This window comes from Protopterus annectens, chromosome 6.part0 (assembly GCF_019279795.1).
Source record: "Protopterus annectens isolate FY-2018-M chromosome 6.part0, PAN1.0, whole genome shotgun sequence".
In the NCBI taxonomy this organism is placed as follows: domain Eukaryota; kingdom Metazoa; phylum Chordata; order Ceratodontiformes; family Protopteridae; genus Protopterus; species Protopterus annectens.
Window position 1 is genome coordinate 1,834,590,566 of NC_056737.1, and position 19,546 is coordinate 1,834,610,111.

The 19,546-nt window shown below is 40.1% G+C and overlaps 1 protein-coding gene across 1 annotated transcript in view; it reads left to right on the forward strand.

Moving 5' to 3' along the window:
• The window catches only part of LOC122804031 (chromodomain-helicase-DNA-binding protein 4-like), a 198,978-nt gene that overhangs the window by 98,323 nt on the left and 81,109 nt on the right, over positions 1 to 19,546 (forward strand). The window contains exons 9-13 of the mRNA XM_044073708.1: positions 1,912 to 2,033; positions 3,040 to 3,213; positions 7,293 to 7,434; positions 10,486 to 10,617; positions 12,229 to 12,346. Of these exons, the coding sequence (XP_043929643.1) occupies positions 1,912 to 2,033; positions 3,040 to 3,213; positions 7,293 to 7,434; positions 10,486 to 10,617; positions 12,229 to 12,346 (688 nt within the window). The remainder of the gene's footprint in view (positions 1 to 1,911; positions 2,034 to 3,039; positions 3,214 to 7,292; positions 7,435 to 10,485; positions 10,618 to 12,228; positions 12,347 to 19,546) is intronic.

A 19,546-nucleotide genomic window follows, 5' to 3' on the forward strand; every position in this document is an offset into this window, starting at 1 on the left:
AGACAGGATTCTGGACTTTACCTTGGAGATGATTTTCTTCTGTGGTGCTAGTGCAGTCCTTTGCAGAGCTGCATCGTTAACATTCGGAATCGGTCATTTAGCTCCTTGGCTACATAACAACCAAAGTAGCAATTCCACTGGCCCACATGAAATTGCATAGACTCCAGTGGTCTTTTTTTGTGGCCAGAACTAGCATTCTCTGCTTTCTGGGGAATCCTCCCAGGAGGCTATTAATATTAGATCTGCATTTGGATACCAGTTAAAAGAGGCACTTTTCTCATGTGCCATTTACAGCTCTACCACTACAGTAGACCATCATGAATGATACATTTAGCTGATTGGAGAGCAGCTCTTAGGTATCTTGTTGTCCACTCAGAAATTGCACTTTTACTTACTGTAGCTCTGATAGTGCATCTGTCTTGTGGGAATTCCAGCATTTTTTACTGCTGAGAGACATTGGGATGGCCAAGGCAGTAGTTGATTATTTTGCATGCAAAAGGGGACAGTGAAGTCATGCTTTCCATTCAGCTCTTAATTCAAACCCAAGATGGTGGCAGAAGTTGCCATGAACCAAAAGATGAATCTCCTGTCCTTGCTCTCGGAACTTAGGGGTATGTGTAATTGTACCAGTATGAATATGAATGCATACTTTTATTCAATATGCGTTTATGTAATGTGAACCGGCTCAATATGGTACTCTGTATCATTTTCTGATACTGCACTGTCAAACATGACACTCATGTTTAATTTACTTGTGGTAATTTGTATTGTATCTTGTATTATATTGTACCAATGGGGCTTTTCTCCCCAGGCCTCTGCTGAAAAGGGGAACTTCTCTGGTACAAAAATGAAAATAAATAAATAGCTCAGGAAGCAATGAATTGCTTACATTTTCAGAACTAAATAGTTCCAAAGGTTTGACCAGCTTATAAGCTGATTTTTTCTGTGGGAAGGCAATCATTTCAACTAGATAGTGGCATGTACTAGAATCTAATTCCAGGAGCAGACCTCTTGTTGTAGTCATTAAAGCTCCTTTCACTGGAATACTGGTACCTTCTTTTTCCTTATTTTTCACAGTTAATTACATAACCATCATTCCCTCTCCATGTTTACTAAGCACCACAAATTGTACACATTCTCCAATAACATGTTTTGCTCCAGTTACTATGCAGAATGTGCTGACAAACAACCAAAACTGGATATGGAGCTTGACATGTTACCCATCCAATACTGTGAGAACTGAGACAGTAGCAGATTGTACTGCACTGAGGTACCCCATCTGACAGTAGATCTAACATTTCTGGCCTTCTTAGGTGGGTTACCAAATGGGTCTTCTTGTCTACCAGTCAAAATTTGTCATTTTTTTCTCAGAATCTCCTCTGCTTTGTGGGCCATACCCAGTGCTGCTACATGCTGTGATGTAAAACTATTGCAATAGAAGCATGTTTAGCCAGTTTGTCATTTATGCAATTTGAATCGAGTCTGATACACTTTTGAAAAGCTTTTACATTCAGTGCTTTATGGTATATCTTGTATGTGGGGCTGATGAGGCCTGCACAAGCAGTGTTGGGGGACTAATGTATGTTGATTTGTCTTCCTGGACATTAAAAACTAAGAGATTGTGAGGCTGCAGTATGGTGGTACCAGAGTTTATGGGGGCTTACTGAGCAACTCTTCTGGGGCTTGAACATTTCAGGGTGAATTATCTTACAACTGATGCTAATGTCTCATCAATGAAATGGTACAACTAGAACTGTATATGCTTCCAGGAACTGGGAGAGCTGTTAATGCTTAGGTCAATACTTGTGTGACATGATGGACAGTGATTCGTATTGCTTCTTTTAGGGAGAGTTCAGTGACTGCAAACCATTCTGTCTTTAATGATGTGTGTCATTTTTGTTTCTTTGTTAGTTTTTCAAGGTGCTGAATTGCTATTCCTTCCAGCACAAGTTGCTACTTACAGGTACCCCTCTCCAGAATAGGATGGAAGAGCTCTTTTACCTTCTGAACTTCCTGACACCTCAGCGATTCAAGTAGGTTTTGTTTCCTGCCAGTATGTAAGTTCTTAAGAATTCAGGCAAACTCACTGTGCATTTACAGTACTTTGTAAATAGCTAAGAGCATTATTTCACATAAGAATTGTAACTTGATACTTTGTCATGAAAACTGGTTATCTAGTGTGCATTTCTGCTAAATGGATGCTTTAGGTGTTTATTTTGTAATGTAGATCTGTAGACTAGCTTCACTATGTATCTGGAGGCAACTTTTTCATATTGACTTTTCCTGCCATTTTACATTATTTTATTGCATGTATCTACATCAACTATGTGAAGTTCAGGGATAAAACTCTGTTTGTGGTAAAGACAATCTGGGTCTGATTGGTAACTTGGAAGATGAAGGAGCTAATATCGAGGAGTAATGGATGAAGATGCACCAGGATCTTGCCTCCCCCAGGAGGGAGAGTGCGTGTATTTACTGGGCATGCTTAGCATGTTACAATTTCCAGTAGTGACTGGGGATCATTAATGGAGGATGTCAGCAGTCATAACATGGGTGGGTAGGCCATCTGAGATGCATACCATCAAAGAGGTGGGACACACACCTTTGCAAGTCACCCAGCTGCACAGTCCTCCAAGTTGATGCTATCAGTGCAAAAGTGGGGAAAATGATACAGCTTCATCTATTATTTTGTACAGCTTACCATCTTCTCACCAATAACAGGGCATTCTAAGCCTATAAAGGACAAGAAAGTTGGCCTCACCTGAGGTTTTAGTATTTATCTGGTGAAGGGTTGCAGCCAGGGCTTGTCTCAATGTCCTTGGAGAAGATGGAGTGAAGGGGTGACAGATGAAATTGAAATCAGCAATGCCTGATCAGATACCCACCTAGAATTTGGTAGTCTTGCAATTAAAAATAAATAAATAAATACATAAATAAATAAATCAAATCAAATTAAATAAAAATTGTATTCTATTAATCTGAGTAATGGAAGCTTCCGTACTTAAACTAATTATCTTTATTTTCCTTGTTCTTTCTTAGCAATCAGCAACATTTTTTGGAAGAGTTTGCTGACATTGCTAAAAAGGACAAGATCAAGAATCTTCATGACATGCTGGGCCCACACCTGCTGAGACGTCTCAAAGCCGATGTGTTTAAAACTATACCACCAAAGACTGAACTGATTGTACGAGTGGAGCTTAGCCCCTTGCAGAAGTAAGACTTTTATTGGTTATGTGGGTGTAGATTGTGTGTTTTTTGTTGCTGCTGAGTATACTGTGAATATGAGCAGTTAGTTTTGCTAGCTGTTGTATCAGTTTCTGCACTTTCTTCTTTATATTTTAGGCATGGAAAGGCACAGGAGCAATTATAAAGTTGCTGTCAGGATGAGTTATAACTGTGAACTACAGATGTGACCTTTGATTGTATGATGTTTTGTTAAGTAAAGCACTATTGTCAAATGCTTACATATGAAAATATAGGTTAGAGCTTCTATAAAAGGGATTTTGGGGTAACAAAGTAGTTTGTATTACAAACTTCGTTCTGATTTAGAAGCAGGCACAGTTATTCTGCATTTTGTGGCAATGACACAGTAGGTGATACAGTAGATGATACAGTAGATGATACAGTAGAAGATACAGTAGACGATACAGTAGGTGATACAGTAGATGATACAGTAGAAGATACAGTAGACGATACAGTAGACGATACAGTAGATGATACAGTAGACAATACAGTAGACATTGCCAACATCCTAGCTGACAGGTTCAGCGCAAACTTCTCCCCCCCTCCCCACCAAAAGGGCAAATATTTATCCCAGCAGAGTGCTGCCCCCCTGACATCTCAGATGCTCAGTTAAGAGCCACCCTCTCCAAAGCAAAAAACACAGCATCAATGGGACCAGATGGTGTCCCGGGCTGCGTCCTACATGAACTCCAAGAAGAGCTAAACCCAAACATAAAACTACTGTTCAATCTCAGCCTTACTACAGGATATGTACCAAAAGAGTGGCGTACAGCAACAGTGGTCCCTCTCCACAAAGGTGGTGCCTCAACGGATCCTGGAAACTATCGCCCCATAAGCCTGACTAGCTTGGTCTGCAAAGCTATGGAAAGGATCATTGTGGACCTCATTAATAAAGATATTGGGGGCCTACAGACACTGGATCCTACCCAGTTCGGCTTTGTTAAGGGCAGATCCTGCCTGTTAAACCTGGTTGATTTCTTTGAAACAGTCACCAAGGCCATTGATGAGGGGAAGGTGGTCCACACAGCCTACCTGGACCCCGCAAAAGCCTTCGATACAATACCCCACTCAGGCATTATAGATAAGCTCACCAGCTTAAATATAAACCCCTATGTCACTATATGGGTTGCAAACTGACTCAAGGACAGAACCCACATGGTTAGAATTGCTGGAGCCATGTCAGACTCCAAACCAGTTAAAAGTGGCATCCCACAAGGCACTGTCCTGGGACCACTCTTGTTCGGTATATATTTCTCGGAGGTACAGGCCAACATGGAAGGACTGTGGCTGACCAAGTTCACAGATGACTGCAAAATGGGTGCCGTAATCGACTCTCCAGCCCAGCCGACACAAGCATCCTCCAAAAGGGCCTCATAGAAACAGACAACTGGTGCCAGAGCCATGGCCTCAAGCTAAATGCCAAAAAGTGTATAGTCATCCCCTTTGGCAAAAACAAAGTGCCCACAAATTACCACATAGGTGGTAATCCATTAAGTACAGAAGAAGTAATTAGGGACCTGGGGTCCCAAGTTGATAGCAGTCTCTCATTTGACAACCACGTGGCCAAAGTGGTTAGAAAAACATTTTATATAGCCCACCTAATCATGAAGGGATTCACATCTAGATCAGGGGAGGTCATCGTGCCTCTTTACTCATCCCTCATCAGGCCCATAATTGAGTACAATGTCCCTTTTGGGATGTACCTTACCAGACACCTGCAGCAACTGGAAAGACCCCAAAAGTACCTCACCAAGAGGATCAAAGGGCTCAAACAGATGCCATATGCTGCCCGGTTAAAGAAACTCCAGCTCTACTCAGTGGCATACCACCTGTTCAGGGGCGATCTGTGCCTGATGTATAAAGCCATGTCCAACCCAGAATTAATGGACATGCTGCACCTCAGAAAATCCAAATCCCATTGAGCTATGCGCTCGAGAGACTTGAACCTCAGCACTGAAATAAATAGGACATGCTGGAGGGACAGATTCATAACCCAGAGGCTCCCTTCACTCTGGAATAAAATCCCAGTCCAGGTTAGGCAGAGTCCCTCATTGACTCTCTTCAAGAGGAATCTTAATGAGAGGATGGGAGATCATAGGTTTAACCTGGGTATCACTTCTGTGTCACTGTTAGACAGAGGCACAGTATACTAACCTCAAAAAAGGGCATAGCAAAATTAATTTAAAATGGGTGGCGAAAGCCAAACACATTCTGGCTAGGCTTATAAATGCCCTAGGGCAGATAGCCTAGTATGAACCTATGAACCTATGATACAGTAAACGATACAGTAGACCATACAGTAGACGATACAGTAGATGATACAGTAGACGATACAGTAGATGATACAGTAGATGATACTGTTGATGATACAGTAGACGTTTAACCTGAATCTTTTTATTTCCATCATTTTCCTTAGTATGTCAGTTTAGTGGTCACAGTGCAGTTTGTGTGATATTTGCAAAATGCTTAAATAATTATCTTGTAATCTGGGGTCCACCTGTTTCCTAACAAGTGTTTGTTTTTTTGCCATAAAGCAAAAAGCACCTTGATTTTCAAGTTATTCAGGTAGCATTATCCTGAAGCACTTATGTTGGTGATCCTCTAATCTAACTGTAGAGGTGTGTGTGTGTGTGTGTGTGTGTGTGTGTGTGTGTGTGTGTGTGTGTGTGTGTGTGTGTGTGTGTGTGTTTGTTATTTCTGCAATGATGTAACATATCCTGTCCAGGACTGGTTGTCTGCCTTATGACATTGGATGCTGGGAAAAGATCTGGTTGCCCTTTGACCCTGAATATTTAAGGGGGGGATCTCTTAGCAATGAATATATTTCTGCTATCTGTGACTAATGGAGCAAGCCTTCCCAGGATAGGGAAGGCAAGCAGTAAGGGATGTAGGTCTTAAAACTTTGTGTGATGTTGGCTGCCATAGACAGTGCCAGACACTTACACCAAGCAGTAATCTGAACACTTCTCTTCCACTGTTAGAGTTCCTCAGTTTTATCCCTCTAGCCCTGAATCACTAGGCTACTTGTCCTTGCTTGGTTTATAAATGGATATACAGCTAAAGTATGGTGTGTTGGTAGACAGTCCTAAACATGCCTATTAACTCATTCCCTCCAGTGGAACAATGGAAGTGTGCATTGTAACCTCCCATGGATAGAGCCTAAGTTTTTTGATAGAATCAAATTTGTTGAGATATTTCAAGAAAATGCTCATATCTCTGGAGTCGTAAGTGTTACTAGAGAAGTATAAATGTCAAACACTTCAGCGCAAACTATTTTTATAGTGAGAGTATTCTTTAAGTTCTAGGTCCTAAAATGGGTTTTATAAGTCACAGAAAACACATTAATTATTAAGTTTGCAATATTTTGTAAATAACTTCCAGCATCTCAGCAACCACTGAAGTTGCACACAAACTGTCAGTAACATTTTGTTCATCCACTGAGGGCTTTCATATGAGGCTAAGCAGTTCTGTCTGTGCATCTTGATTGTCAAGATATTTAGAAACATATGAAATTTATGACAGTATAAATAAATATTATATGAACAATTAACATCTTTTTCATGGCACTAAACAGAGGTCACATAACAATGCCAATGTGTTTGTGATTGTGTAAGCTTTAAGATGAAATATGTTAGTACTTTGCATGTGGTATGATTTTGGAATTATTAATACAAATACGAACAAGCAATATTTGATGCCTAGAGGCGTCAGTGGGATGTAACTGCTGAAACACCTGGAGACGTCACTTGTCCGAAATGAGTTAAGATATTATTTGAGATAGTAGAATTTCTTGGAATCTGACCTTGGGTCTGTATGTATTTTTTCCTTTTTTAGTGAGACCTCCTGAGTGAGATTCTTGGCTGTTATTGAAACATATGCAGATAGTTTCTTTAGAGGCTCTGTGATAGTGTACATTTCTTAAAATACTTTGAAACTCAGATGAATCAATGATGATGCAATGTTTGCCTATGAAATTTTCTATTTGCTTACAAGAAGCAAGTCTTACTTCTGTGTGTATTTATCACTTTTAATGTTCATTTTATTTCCAGAGAATATTACAAACATATCTTAACTCGAAACTTTAAAGCTATGACTACCAAAGGAGAAGGAAACCTGATCACTTTGCTGAATATTTTCATGGATTTACGGAAGTGTTGTAACCATCCCTATATGTTTCCAGTTGTTGCCAAGGTAGGTAATAATGCTTTTTCTTAAGCTGTTTGTGCCAACACAGGTATCTGCTCCCTCATCTGGCCACTGATTTATATTTTATTCTGGACGCTGTCTGTAGCAGAACAGTCTGTAGAATGAATGTGCATCACTCTGTATGACCTGTCCTTCTGTGGCTTGTATCACAATATATTTTCACAGTAGATTCTGTTACACAAACCCAACATGGACATTTTTATTTATTTATTTGTTTAACATTTTTTCACTATGGAAGTCCAAATAGGACAGAGCCTATTTTCAGTGGAGGCCCATGGAGAAATGCTCCAGACGCATGTCTTTGGAATGTGGGAGAAAACTGGAGTACCCAGAGGAAACCCACCTGAATGCAGGGAGGACATACAGACTCCACACAGAAGGCAACCCAGCCAAGAAAAGAACCGGAGAACCTCTTGTTGTGAGGTGACAATGTTAACCTCTGCACCAATGCGCCACCCAGGTTATTCATTTTGTCTGGATGATACATTTTTTATTGGTAAACATAAGTAAACATTTTTTTATGTACCATGTGAAGATTTTGTGGATCCCTGTCTGATTGTCGAATGGTCACAATGTCGAACAGCTGAAGATTGGGAGATGATAATATTAACGGCCAAAACAATAAAGCATAGAAGTGAATGGGGACTGCTTTAGCCAAGATTGTGGAACAGTTGGTATTAGGAAAGTATCCATTTCCCCTATGTGGTGCAGTCTTGGAGATGGTCTATATAATTAGCAGGGGATATAGGGCTGCAAGGGGGCTTGTTCCCCTGGAAAAATAGTTATTTTTGTTTTCTGTCCTATTCACTGTTTTAGCCATCCATTTTAACAGCTTGATCTTCAGGCACTTGACATCGTGGTCATTGATAACAGGTCAGGGATCCAAGATTTTTGATGCCTTTAGGGAATCCATATTTCAGAAGTATATGGTCACTGCTGATGTGACTCCTTCACCCCATCTTCAAATGAGAAAAAGGAGGGTTGATGCTGATGCCTGCAGAGATGTAAAGTTTTGAATTCCTGTACACAGAATTTGTTTGCTAACTGGTTTATAGTGCATTTAGTCTACTTTGGAAAGAAGGCATCTCTACTGGAAGGTTGTTGTAAGGTGGGATGACATTTATCACTGCCATTTTTATTGAAAGCACTCTACTTGCTAGGGAATGTAGGTGGCATATGTAAATGTATCTGAAACAAAACTATGTTACAGTGTATTTAATTAACATAATGCTAATCTGTCTAAACTGATTATTCATCATATTAAATACAGTAAGTTAGACACATTGTCATTCATCCCTTTAAGGTCATAGTTGTGAGGGATTATGATGAAACCAGGAAGGGGTCGGACAGAGCTGGGAAGCTCGCTGGCAGTAGAAAGGCTTTTCCTTTCCATTATTCATTAGGACTGTTTTGAAAGGTATGGAGGTTGGGGATCTTGAAAAAGCAGGGGGTTATCCCACAGATAGCACACATTAGTCTCTGTAGATCCTTTCAAGGTAATGCATTTTCAATATGATAGAATTAACTCTTTTCTAGAAGGTTCCTATATTCAGTATATATGTAGGATTTGTGGCTGCTGTCAGATTAGTTTGATTTGTTCTGCTGATTATGTGTATTAATCTAATGGTGTATATATATATATATATATATATATATATATATATATATATATATATATATATTTTTTTTTTGCTGGACAGATATGAGACTACATCAGACTGCTCACTTTAGACAACTATTGCTTTAAGTTGTGGAGGGCTAATGGACCAGCGCAGCAGACAATGTATCTTGTACTAATGATTTGGTTGTGTTGACTAATGGACCAGCATAGTAGACAGTGTATATTATACCATTGTACCCTGAAACTTGCTTTGGCTACTGGCCTCTCTTAAGTGTATGCTGACTGACTCAGGTGGTCAGCACTGATTGGAACATGTTTGAGAGAGGATATAGATTACAGATGCAAAGAAATGTCTGATCCAGTGCCTTTCTAGGTGGTAGAACAGTGAACAGAATGAGGAGACAAGGGATTTCCTGGACATCAGCTACTACCATGTAATAAGTGACTGACGTTTTTTCTACCATAACTGATTCCCACAGACACACTTTCCCAGTATTATGGCATTATATTGCCCTTTCTTGTTCCTTGCCCTCCCTACTTTGACAATGAAAATACCCTAAATTAGTGCTTTGTTTGTCTCTGGAAACACTGATGGTAGATTTTTAGTGCAGCTAGGGAGGGAGAAGAATTTAAGCTGGGAAGCATTTGAGTTTGGTCAGTCCGGAAGCAAAATGTCACTTGTCAAAGGTGGAATTGCATTATATAGTTATTATTTCACATACTGTGGGTTATATTTAGTATAAGAGTATGATTTCTTAAGTACCTCTAATTCTGATGACAGAAGGCCATAAGGAAGCTGGTAAAGAGTTGGAAATTTGGAGATGCTGCTGACTGGTGTAAGACATATAAGGGTCAGGCTATGCATATTCATTGTTTCATTGACCCAATGTTTTGTTTCAAGTTTTAAACCAAAAATATTGGCAGTTTTCTAATTTCAGACAAAAACACTGGGCAAAGTTGATTACTGTTGTTAAATGTCTAAATGATAACCTCTGAATACAAACATGGTAATGGAGTTTATTATCATGGCTATATGATGCATCAAATGCTGGAAGAAATGTTAATTTCAAGGAGAGCCAAATCTACTGTGTCACTAGGTACAGACAGAAAAAAATGAAAGAAAGCTATTTAAGTCATGTCTTATTTGCATAATAGTCTAATATTCAGATTAAATTAAATAATATGCACTGTAAGATTAACTTAATATCTGCTAGCATTTTAAAGTAATGTCAGACTAGTTAAATTATGATAAGTTGTTGTAGGTTTTTAAACGTGATGGTTATACTCTGTATAGTTACTGATTAAAAATAAATCATAGCAAATTGACAAATGCAATTAGCAGAGTGAAGTCACTTTTTAATTGGATTTAATGATTTGATAAAAATGATTAATTTGGTTTATGCATTCTGCTTTAGGGCGCTCCCAGGCTGTTAAATGGAATGTATGAAGGAGACAATTTGATAAGGTCCTCTGGCAAATTTCTGCTTTTACAGAAAATGCTACGCAAATTGAAGGAAAGTGGACATCGGGTTCTCATTTTCTCCCAGGTACTCTATATTACTTAAGTGTTGTCTTCATAACTGTATTCTGCTGTAAGCCTTACCTACTGTCAGTAGGCTTTATTCTAAAATATGCTGTCGTCATGTAGGTTTTTTTCTATGTGTCCACCTTTTTTTTTTTTTGCTAAATATTCCCTATATTATGTTCTTGGTAATAGGATAAGCAGTTCAGCTGTTTGTCTGTCCTTATTTCATTCAGATATTCATAATTGGCCTTCAGACAGTTTGTAGCATGCACTGTGTCCTATTGTATTGTAATGATAACAGATGGGCCTCTCTCTTTGGATATGTGTAGCTTGCTGTATACGTACATGGCTTGCATTCCTTTGTGTTTAATCCTTTCACCAAAGAGACTGATAAACCTAAAACATCATAATCTTAGCCTGATTTATGCTCACCAGAGCATAAAGGATTACTGCCTCAGTATAGCAATTATGACATCATAGGTTAGCATCTAAGTACTCATCCTGACCCCCAGAGACCTGGATGTCCCTGTTTACAACTGGGATCTCATAATGTGTCAGTAGGATGTATAGTTCAGCTCAAAGTACTCTTGAGGTAGCTATAAGGACCTCCAGCCATGTTTTTAGCATGGGCATTGTTTCCATAAGCCAAGTAGAGTTTATTACTGTGGTTTTGCAGGGCTTGTGTGCTCCACTTCCCTAGATCTGTGACCAGCCCTTGTACTGCTTTAGCATTCCTCCCACTCATTTTGAATTATATTGCAGCAGTGATTTTTATAATGAGCACAGGACAGCTGCATGAACATAGAGACTGTAACTACAGATGTTGAAGTATAAGGACCAAAGATGCAGTGTACGCTTCCTCCAGCCTCACCCATCTCATATCTGTTTTCCTTACTGTGGTCACCTGATTTAAAGATAAATTACTACTCTTTCCTAAAGGCCTTTATCCTTTGGGCAGGACTAGTGACAGCCTGATAGACAGGCTGTGTGGGCACATTTGTTGGTGACCATCTCATTCACCCAAAACATGAGTTGAAAATGGCATTAGTGGCTCATCCCTTTATACCCTATGTTATACTGGTATCCACAGACTTCATGGGAAGAGTCCAGTCCTGCATAGGGCTATCCAAAGTTCTGGACATCGGGCTGGAAGACACTGTGCAACTGCAGTTTAATTTCCACTCATTATGAATGATATTGCAGCATTTATAGTTTACAAGTAAGTATGTTTGTAAGGGCCTAGTGGCAGCTTTTGATTACTTTCACTGTTACCTACATATTAATCTTTATAGAAATTGCTTCACCGGTCATTTTGGGGCAACTGGCATTGCAGAATCTATGGCCTTCCCTGGCTGGTACTCTGTATCTGATATTCTCCACACCATTTTGCTCAAGTTTCATTTGCAGGCTATTGCTGCTGTCTCTCTCATTTCTTCCATGCTTCCTTTTCCCATCTTTCCAAACCTTTAGTATTGGCATATTTCTTAATCATCCATAGTTGTGCATAGTTTTATTTTAATGATCAAAAGAGGATGCTTTGAGAAGTGTGGTGCAACAATCTAGAGCATAACTCGTGTTCTCCATTTCCTGCTTCTTCCAGTTTCCTGATACTGTAATCTTTTTTCCTTGTCAGATGACTAAGTTATTGGACCTTTTGGAGCATTTTTTGACGTATGAAGGTTATGCACATGAGCGAATTGATGGAACCATTACTGGGAATCTTAGGCAGCAGGCAATCGACCGCTTCAATGGTAAGTTGAACACCATTACTACCTTATGTTACCAGGGTTTGGGGTTGATGTTTTTTCTTACAGGAAGTATAAGAGTCGTCACAAATGCTGTAATACTCGCCCTGTAGTAACTTCTTTTTTAGCACTTGTATAAGCCTCCAGAGAATAATGTGGGTGGTACTGTTTGCAGACTGATTTTTTCCTTCATGAATTGTAGCAGAAAGTACATAGGGATTAGCCTGCCTATCACATGTGGATTAGCTCTTTGCAGGAAATTCCCATACATCCATATTTATTGGTTGTTATCCTGTCTGGTAGGTAGCTGATAAGTCTGTTTGATTTTTGCTCCAGTCAGCTGGACATCTACTCCAAACTATTTTGCTCTAACTCCCACAAGCAGTCTGCTTGTGCTCAAAGATATCAGGCAGAAGAACAGCAGTAAAGTGCCGTCTCATCTTATCTGATGTTTTTCTGCTGTAGCATTAGTCTTCTGCAGAGATTAGACTTGCTTCTTTGATTTTATTTTAAAATTCACAGGTTAGTACATCTTTGGTATATGTGTCTACTCTGGATAAAGTTAGCATAACCCTTTTTTTAAAAGGTGTATTGAAGTATAAAATTGCAAACCAGGACTGCAATGCTTGTTTGCTTAAACCCATATTTTGTTTAAATATTGCCTGTTTTATAAGAATATAAGAATTTTAATAAAGCAGCTTTACACAGTTAAATGAAAGCCATTACATGCATCTTGTAGGGCAAGCACTAAAAAACACAGAGTACACTAGTTTGGTGTATTTTCATGTAACTCACCATATTTTGTTTTAAATGATATGCTAAAATGGTTACTTTTTAAGTTATTGATCCCACTAATTCCATGCCGCATCATAGAGTTTGGGGAAGAAATCCCAAAAATGCATTCTTATTATCCTTCAGTGGCTAAGAAGTTCGTGGCTTCCAGCACTCAGGTCCTTGCTGATAATGGAAACTGACCCTGCCCTTGCTAAGGATGCCCCTCATTTGGCCTCATCTCAGTACTTGGCTTCTGGGGTAGACCCCCTGATTCCATCAGATATTCCTGCTGGGATCTTTAAAGTTACTAAGGCTGTCCTCTACTCATCAAGCTTATACCTCCTAGAGGATGTAGTTCTCAGTTTCGCTAGAATTCTGTCCCATCTTGTCTCAGTTGGTCAGCTTGCTGGCAATCCTAAATTCTCACACATCTGTATGATTTGGGTCTCATTTATTCTATGGCTAAGGTGCATGTGTCAGTTATTTATCATGTCCTTTTGGTGGCAGCATTTTGGTCCTGCATCTGCTGGTCAGGTTGTTTTTTAAATGAGTGCTGATGTTTATTTTCCTTTGAAGAGCCCTTCCCCTCCTTGGGGCCTAAATTTCATGGTGTGTTATAGTCTGTTTCAAGGGAGGCTGTCATACTGGTGAGCTACAGTTTTGCACATAGTCCTTAAGTGTAGGGTAATAATATATGGTCTTTTACAAAGATAAGATATCTTTTAAGGTTAAACTGTTTTCCTTCTGATGGCGGTTTCTGAGTTGTTCCTGAACTAGACAATTCACTTCACAGTTTTCCTTGTAAGTGTAGAAACCAGGGAAGAAAACATCCTTCACACTATTCTACTGTCTGAAATGGATACATGTGTTCAGAAAGATGGATCAGCTGTTAGCTATTTTTGCCCTGGGAAGGGAAGGGGCTTGCAGCAGCTAAGTGGGCATTTTCCAAGTGGATTACCAACTACATTATTTATCAGCATCTGGCAGTGTACCACATTTGAGTGAATGCTGTGATGAAAGCATACTATGCTAGTGTGGTTCATTCAGTGCTTGCTTAACAAATAAGTCCTGTGTAGATATTTACACTGTAGCTACCTCCAAGTATTACTGTCTCAACGTCATCTGTACATACTGGCCCTCTAGTGGTACAACAACAATTCAGCCTTTTCTGATCACCATGTGTGGTCTTCTGGCTCCTTTCTACTTGCTAGTTACTGCTTAGGATATAGTACAAGCATAGACCCCCCTCTAACATAGTCCTCAACTTTGCAAAAAGGTGGTCTATAAGAGAGATGTCCTTGAATGGTCTGGAATACTCTTCTTCCATTTCCCTGTGGGTGGGTATCTCTCTTATCTGTCCCTACCTGCTAGAGTTCACTGTGAACTTCTTAGCCAAGTGCAGTGTTGGTAGCAAATTGTCATTGTTATTTCTTGATTTGCAAGAAGACCCTTATTAATTGCTAGCAGAGCAAACTGACAGGTTCTGGGGACAAGCACTCTAACATAACTGGTGAATGAACTCACAGAATATGTCAGAGAGGGATATCTTACTTTCCTGAGCACAGCATCTTACACATTTTTCAAAATGTCAGTTATTGGAAAGAATGAAATCAACCAAGAACCTATCAAAAGGGGTCCTGTGCCTGTCATACATCAAATGTTAGCTTAAGGATATGTTTATGCTCGCCTCTTATTTGCTAACTAATGTACTGATACAACTTACTAACTGATTTCCTTCTTGAACAATACTCTATGCTTCAAGAATAAAATATTAATACTATAATATGCAGGATGCATTAAAGTTCAAAAATACCTTGAATAAAATTCAAGTAATACAAATAAATAAGGTTTAATTTCTGAATATTGATTTTCCCATTACAGAAAAATTCCTAGTAAAGGTTAACGGTTTTCAGTAATGGAGACCTGGTAAGTCAGTGGAATTAAAAATATTGCACTTCTCAGACTGCTTACTGTATTAAATTTAGTAACTGACTTCCTTATCCAGAAAAAGAAATGACAACTAATGGCACTCACCCAGAATGAGCAACAAAATTATAGCCGAAGTAGTCACAAGAAATGTTTAAAAATGCATCTTGTGCATAGCAAGCATAACATAATGTATAGTATTGTCACAAATGTTCTGCCTCAAAACACATTGATCTTCTTTGTTCCATGGTCAGCTCTTGGCCTAAGTGGGCATGATTGGCCTGATCAATTAGAGGACAGACGATGGTTGGGAGGCAGTGGGGATAAAAAGAACACACACACACACACACACACACACACACACACACACACACACACACACACACACACACACACACACACAATACAACAATCTTAATGAATAAGACACAGGCATTCAAGTTAGTATTATATGAAAAAAATCACAATGTGTGGTCACTGAAATGTTGTAAGAATTATAAACTATGTATTTTCATTAATGTCAGAACATAAGCGCCATAATTTAACCCATTTTAGTATACTGTGCAGCATACAATGAAAGCACAAACAGTATGAGTTTTACATGTTTATGAAATGGTCCTTACAGAGCTGTAGAGCTGTCAAACTAGTACAAATCAGATATTTTTTGAGGGGAGTGATGTTGATAGTCTTTAAAAAATGTATGTGCGTTTACAGGGGAACTTTGAAAAGAGTGAGCTGTAATCTAACCATAGCTCACATCTAGCCTTACCTGATTGGTGAAAAACAATTTATAAGCTTATGCCATTAGAGTGGGCCCTAACTTACCCAGCCAGGATGCTGCTGTGAGGTCACAGCATCAGTTAATTAAGTTAATGTGGTAGATCAGCAATTTTAACAGATTTTGGTTAGGTATTGCACTTCTGACTGTATGGTGTAAAGGAGAGACAAAGCTAACTCTACAGTCTAATATCCTTGGTTCTGTTTGGCTAGTATCTCAGCTGCCTGTGAGCTTCTTACAAGTATAGAATCCCTTCCAATTTGTTCTAAGGGGTGAAAAACTGGAGGCTAGATGCACTGGTTAAAAGCTGCTTCTGTGCCACTTTATGTATGAATGATTGGTCCAAAGGGGTATCCTGTCCTTGCGGAATGTTTTGTAGAGCTCCCACCTTGCTTCATTAATGTAAAGAGAGTTGTCATATAGTATGCTAGTATGCTGTCCTTAAATGTCCCAATTTAATAAAGAAATAGACTTTCCTGGTTCTGTAAAACCTTACTTGATAAGAGTCTGGTGGTAGCACAGTTTTAGATTCTTAGGTTCATAGGTTCATAGGTAGGTACTAGGCTATTGGCCCTAGGGCCTATATAAGCCTAGTCAAAAAGGTACCCTGGCTTTTGCCACCCAATAAAATTATTTTCCTGTGCCCCTGTTGAGCAGGGCCCAAGAGGTGATCCCCGGTGGGAATTTCCTATTTCCCATCCAATCATCAAGATTTTTCTTGAAGAGTGTTAATGAGGAGCTTTGTTTGATATAGATAGGTAGTTTATTCCAGAGTATGGGAAGTCTCTGGGACAGGAATCTATCCCTCCAGCATGTTCTGTTTGTTGTGATGACAAGGTTTAGGTCCCTAGAGCATGTAGCTTGGAGAGATTGAGATTTCTTTAAGTGGAGCATGTCCAACAGCTCTGGGTTTGACATAGCTTTGTATGTTAGGCAGAGATTGCCTCTGAGTAGGCAGACGGAGTAAAGCTAGAGTTTTCTGAGACGGTCTGCTTAGGGCATCTGTTTGAGTTTGGTAATCCTCTTTGTGAGGTATTTCTGCAGCCTTTCCAGTTGTTGTAGATGTCTTATGAGGTACATACCAAAAGGGGGGTTGTACTCTATAATGGGTCTGAGTGACGAGTAGAGGGGAACAATGACCTCTTTTTTCCTGGATGAGAAACCTTTTGTGATGAGGTGTGCCACATAGAAGGTGATGAGGCGTGCCATGTAGAAGGATTTCCTGACTACTGTGGTGATGTGATTTTCAAAGGAGAGACTACTGTCCACCTGTGTCCCAAGGTCTCGTATCACACTTTCAGTGTTAAGTAGACTACCACCTATCTGGTAGCTCATGGGTACAGAGTTTTTACCAAAGGGGATGACAATGCACTTTTTGGCATTGAGATTGAGGCCATGGCTTTGACACCAGGCATCTGTCTCAGTGAGGCCCTTTTGTAGGATGTCCACATCGTTAGGAGTTTCGATTATGGCTCCTAGTTTGCAGTCATCTGCGGACTTCATTAGCCAAAGACCTTCTGTGTTAGCCTGTACTTCAGAAAAGTAGATATCAAACAGTAGAGGACCCAGGACTGAACCCTGTGGTACTCCACTTATTACTGCTCTGAAGTCGAATTTGGAGTCTGCTACTTTCACAGTGTGGGTACTGTCAGTGAGCCAGTTGAAAACCCATTTTGTGACATAGGGATTTATACCTAGTTTAGTGAGTTTATCTATAATTCCAGAGTGGGAGATGGTGTCAAAAGCCTTGGTGAGATCTAGATAGGCTGTGTGAACCATCTTACCCTTGTCTACAGCTTTGGTGACTGCTTCAAAGAAGTCAGTCAGGTTTAGGAGACATGATCTGCCTTTTACAAACCCAAACTGGGTGGGGTCCAGAGTTTGGAGATTACCAATGTCTTTGTTTATAAGTTCCATGATGATACGTTCCATGACCTTGCAGACCAGGCTCATTAGGCTAATGGGGCAGTAGTTCCCGGGGTCTGTGGTGGCTCCCCCTTTGTGGAGTGGGATAACCATCACTTTGCGCCATTCAGTGGGCACAAAGCCTGAGGTGAGGCTATGATTGAACATGGTGCTTAAGTGGGGTGCCAGTTCATTCTGTAGTTTATGTAGAACGCAGCCTGGGATATTGTCAGGTGCCATGGATGCTGTGTTCTTGGCTTTGGAGAGTGTGGTTTTTACCTGTACTTTGCATTCTTCCGGTATATAGATGGACCCTTTAGGGGGTGAGAGAGGGGTAAAGTTAGCATTGAACCTATCTGCCAGGATGCTGGCAATATCAGTTGGTTCTGTATATTTAGTGCCATTGTGCTGTAACTCAGAGCAGATGTGAGTGTTGCCACTGAGATTCTTGACATAGCTATAGAATGCTTTGTCATTGTCTTTAGACTCAGTGGCGATTTTATTTTCGTAACTAGCTTTGGAGTATTTTATGAGGGATCTCAGCTTCTTACTGAGGCTGACCAGGGAGTTCCTCCAATCATGGGATTTTACTCTTTTTTGCAACAGTTTCTTTCTTCTGTTGTAGAGTTTGTTTATGGCAGGGGACCACCAGATTAGCTTCCTTTTTTTGGAGGATAACATCTTGGTTCTGTTAGGGATAGCATGATCCATGCACTTGTGTAAGTGCTTATAAAGTGCGTTTGTGTAGGATTTAGCAGTCGTACCTCTATTGTCCATCTGCATGGGTGTCGTGAAGTTTGCCACTTCTATCTTAAGAAGCGTGAAGTTGGCATTGGAGAAATTTTTTATGGTGGTTTCCCTAATGGAGGGGGGGGGGGGATGTGGATGTCTAGGATGATTAGCTTGTGGTTGGATTTGACCAATGAGGAATTGACCTCTGGTGTGGAACACCGGTCGCCCATGTTGGTTATGACCAGGTCTAGGATATTGCTGCCCCTGGTGGGGGTGTGGATAAGTTTATCCAAGGCATTGGAATTTATGAATTCCAGAAAACGTTGAGCAAAAGAGTTGATATATGAGTAGTTTTCCCAGTTAATGGTGGGGTAGTTGAAATCACCCATTATGAGGGTGCTGGGTTGTACCCTAATATTTTCCCGTGTATCAAGAAATGAGGAGTGGGAATCCTGGGGCATGGTGAGGGATCTGTATCAAGTTACAATTTGGATTGCGGTCTTGACCAGAGTTAGTTGCACTTGGATAATCTCGGATGCATTATGCTGAGCAACTAGCCTGGAGGTGTTGATATCCTTAATGAATATGGACACACCTCCACCTTTAGTGTTTCGGTCCAGGTTACATGGCCGAAAGGTGTGGTATGAATTATGGCCTGGTAATACAGGGGTGCTCTCTGGAGCCTTAAACCAGATTTCTGTCACTGCACAGATGTAGATGTTCTCCATTTTAAGGAGTGCCTTGAGTGAATGCATTTTGAGTTTTAGACTTCTAGCACTGAGTAGCATTACCCTCATATTTTGCTTGCTTGTACCTGTTATGGTGGTGAATTTGTCATTTGAATCTTGCCTAAAAAAGGCACTATGGGGTGGCAAGAGCCTTAGCCAGTATTCGGAATCCCAAGGGTGACAGGTGCAGGCCATCTCTGGCAAAGCATCATGGTCTGTTGATCATGTCATCCCAGGCAGACAGATACTGGATCCCCTTAAAATGACACCAGAAGCTTAGCCAATTGTTGAAGTCAATCATTTTGTCCTTGTACTGTGGTATCATTCTGGGTGATGCCAGGATGCTACTCAGGGCTAGGGTCA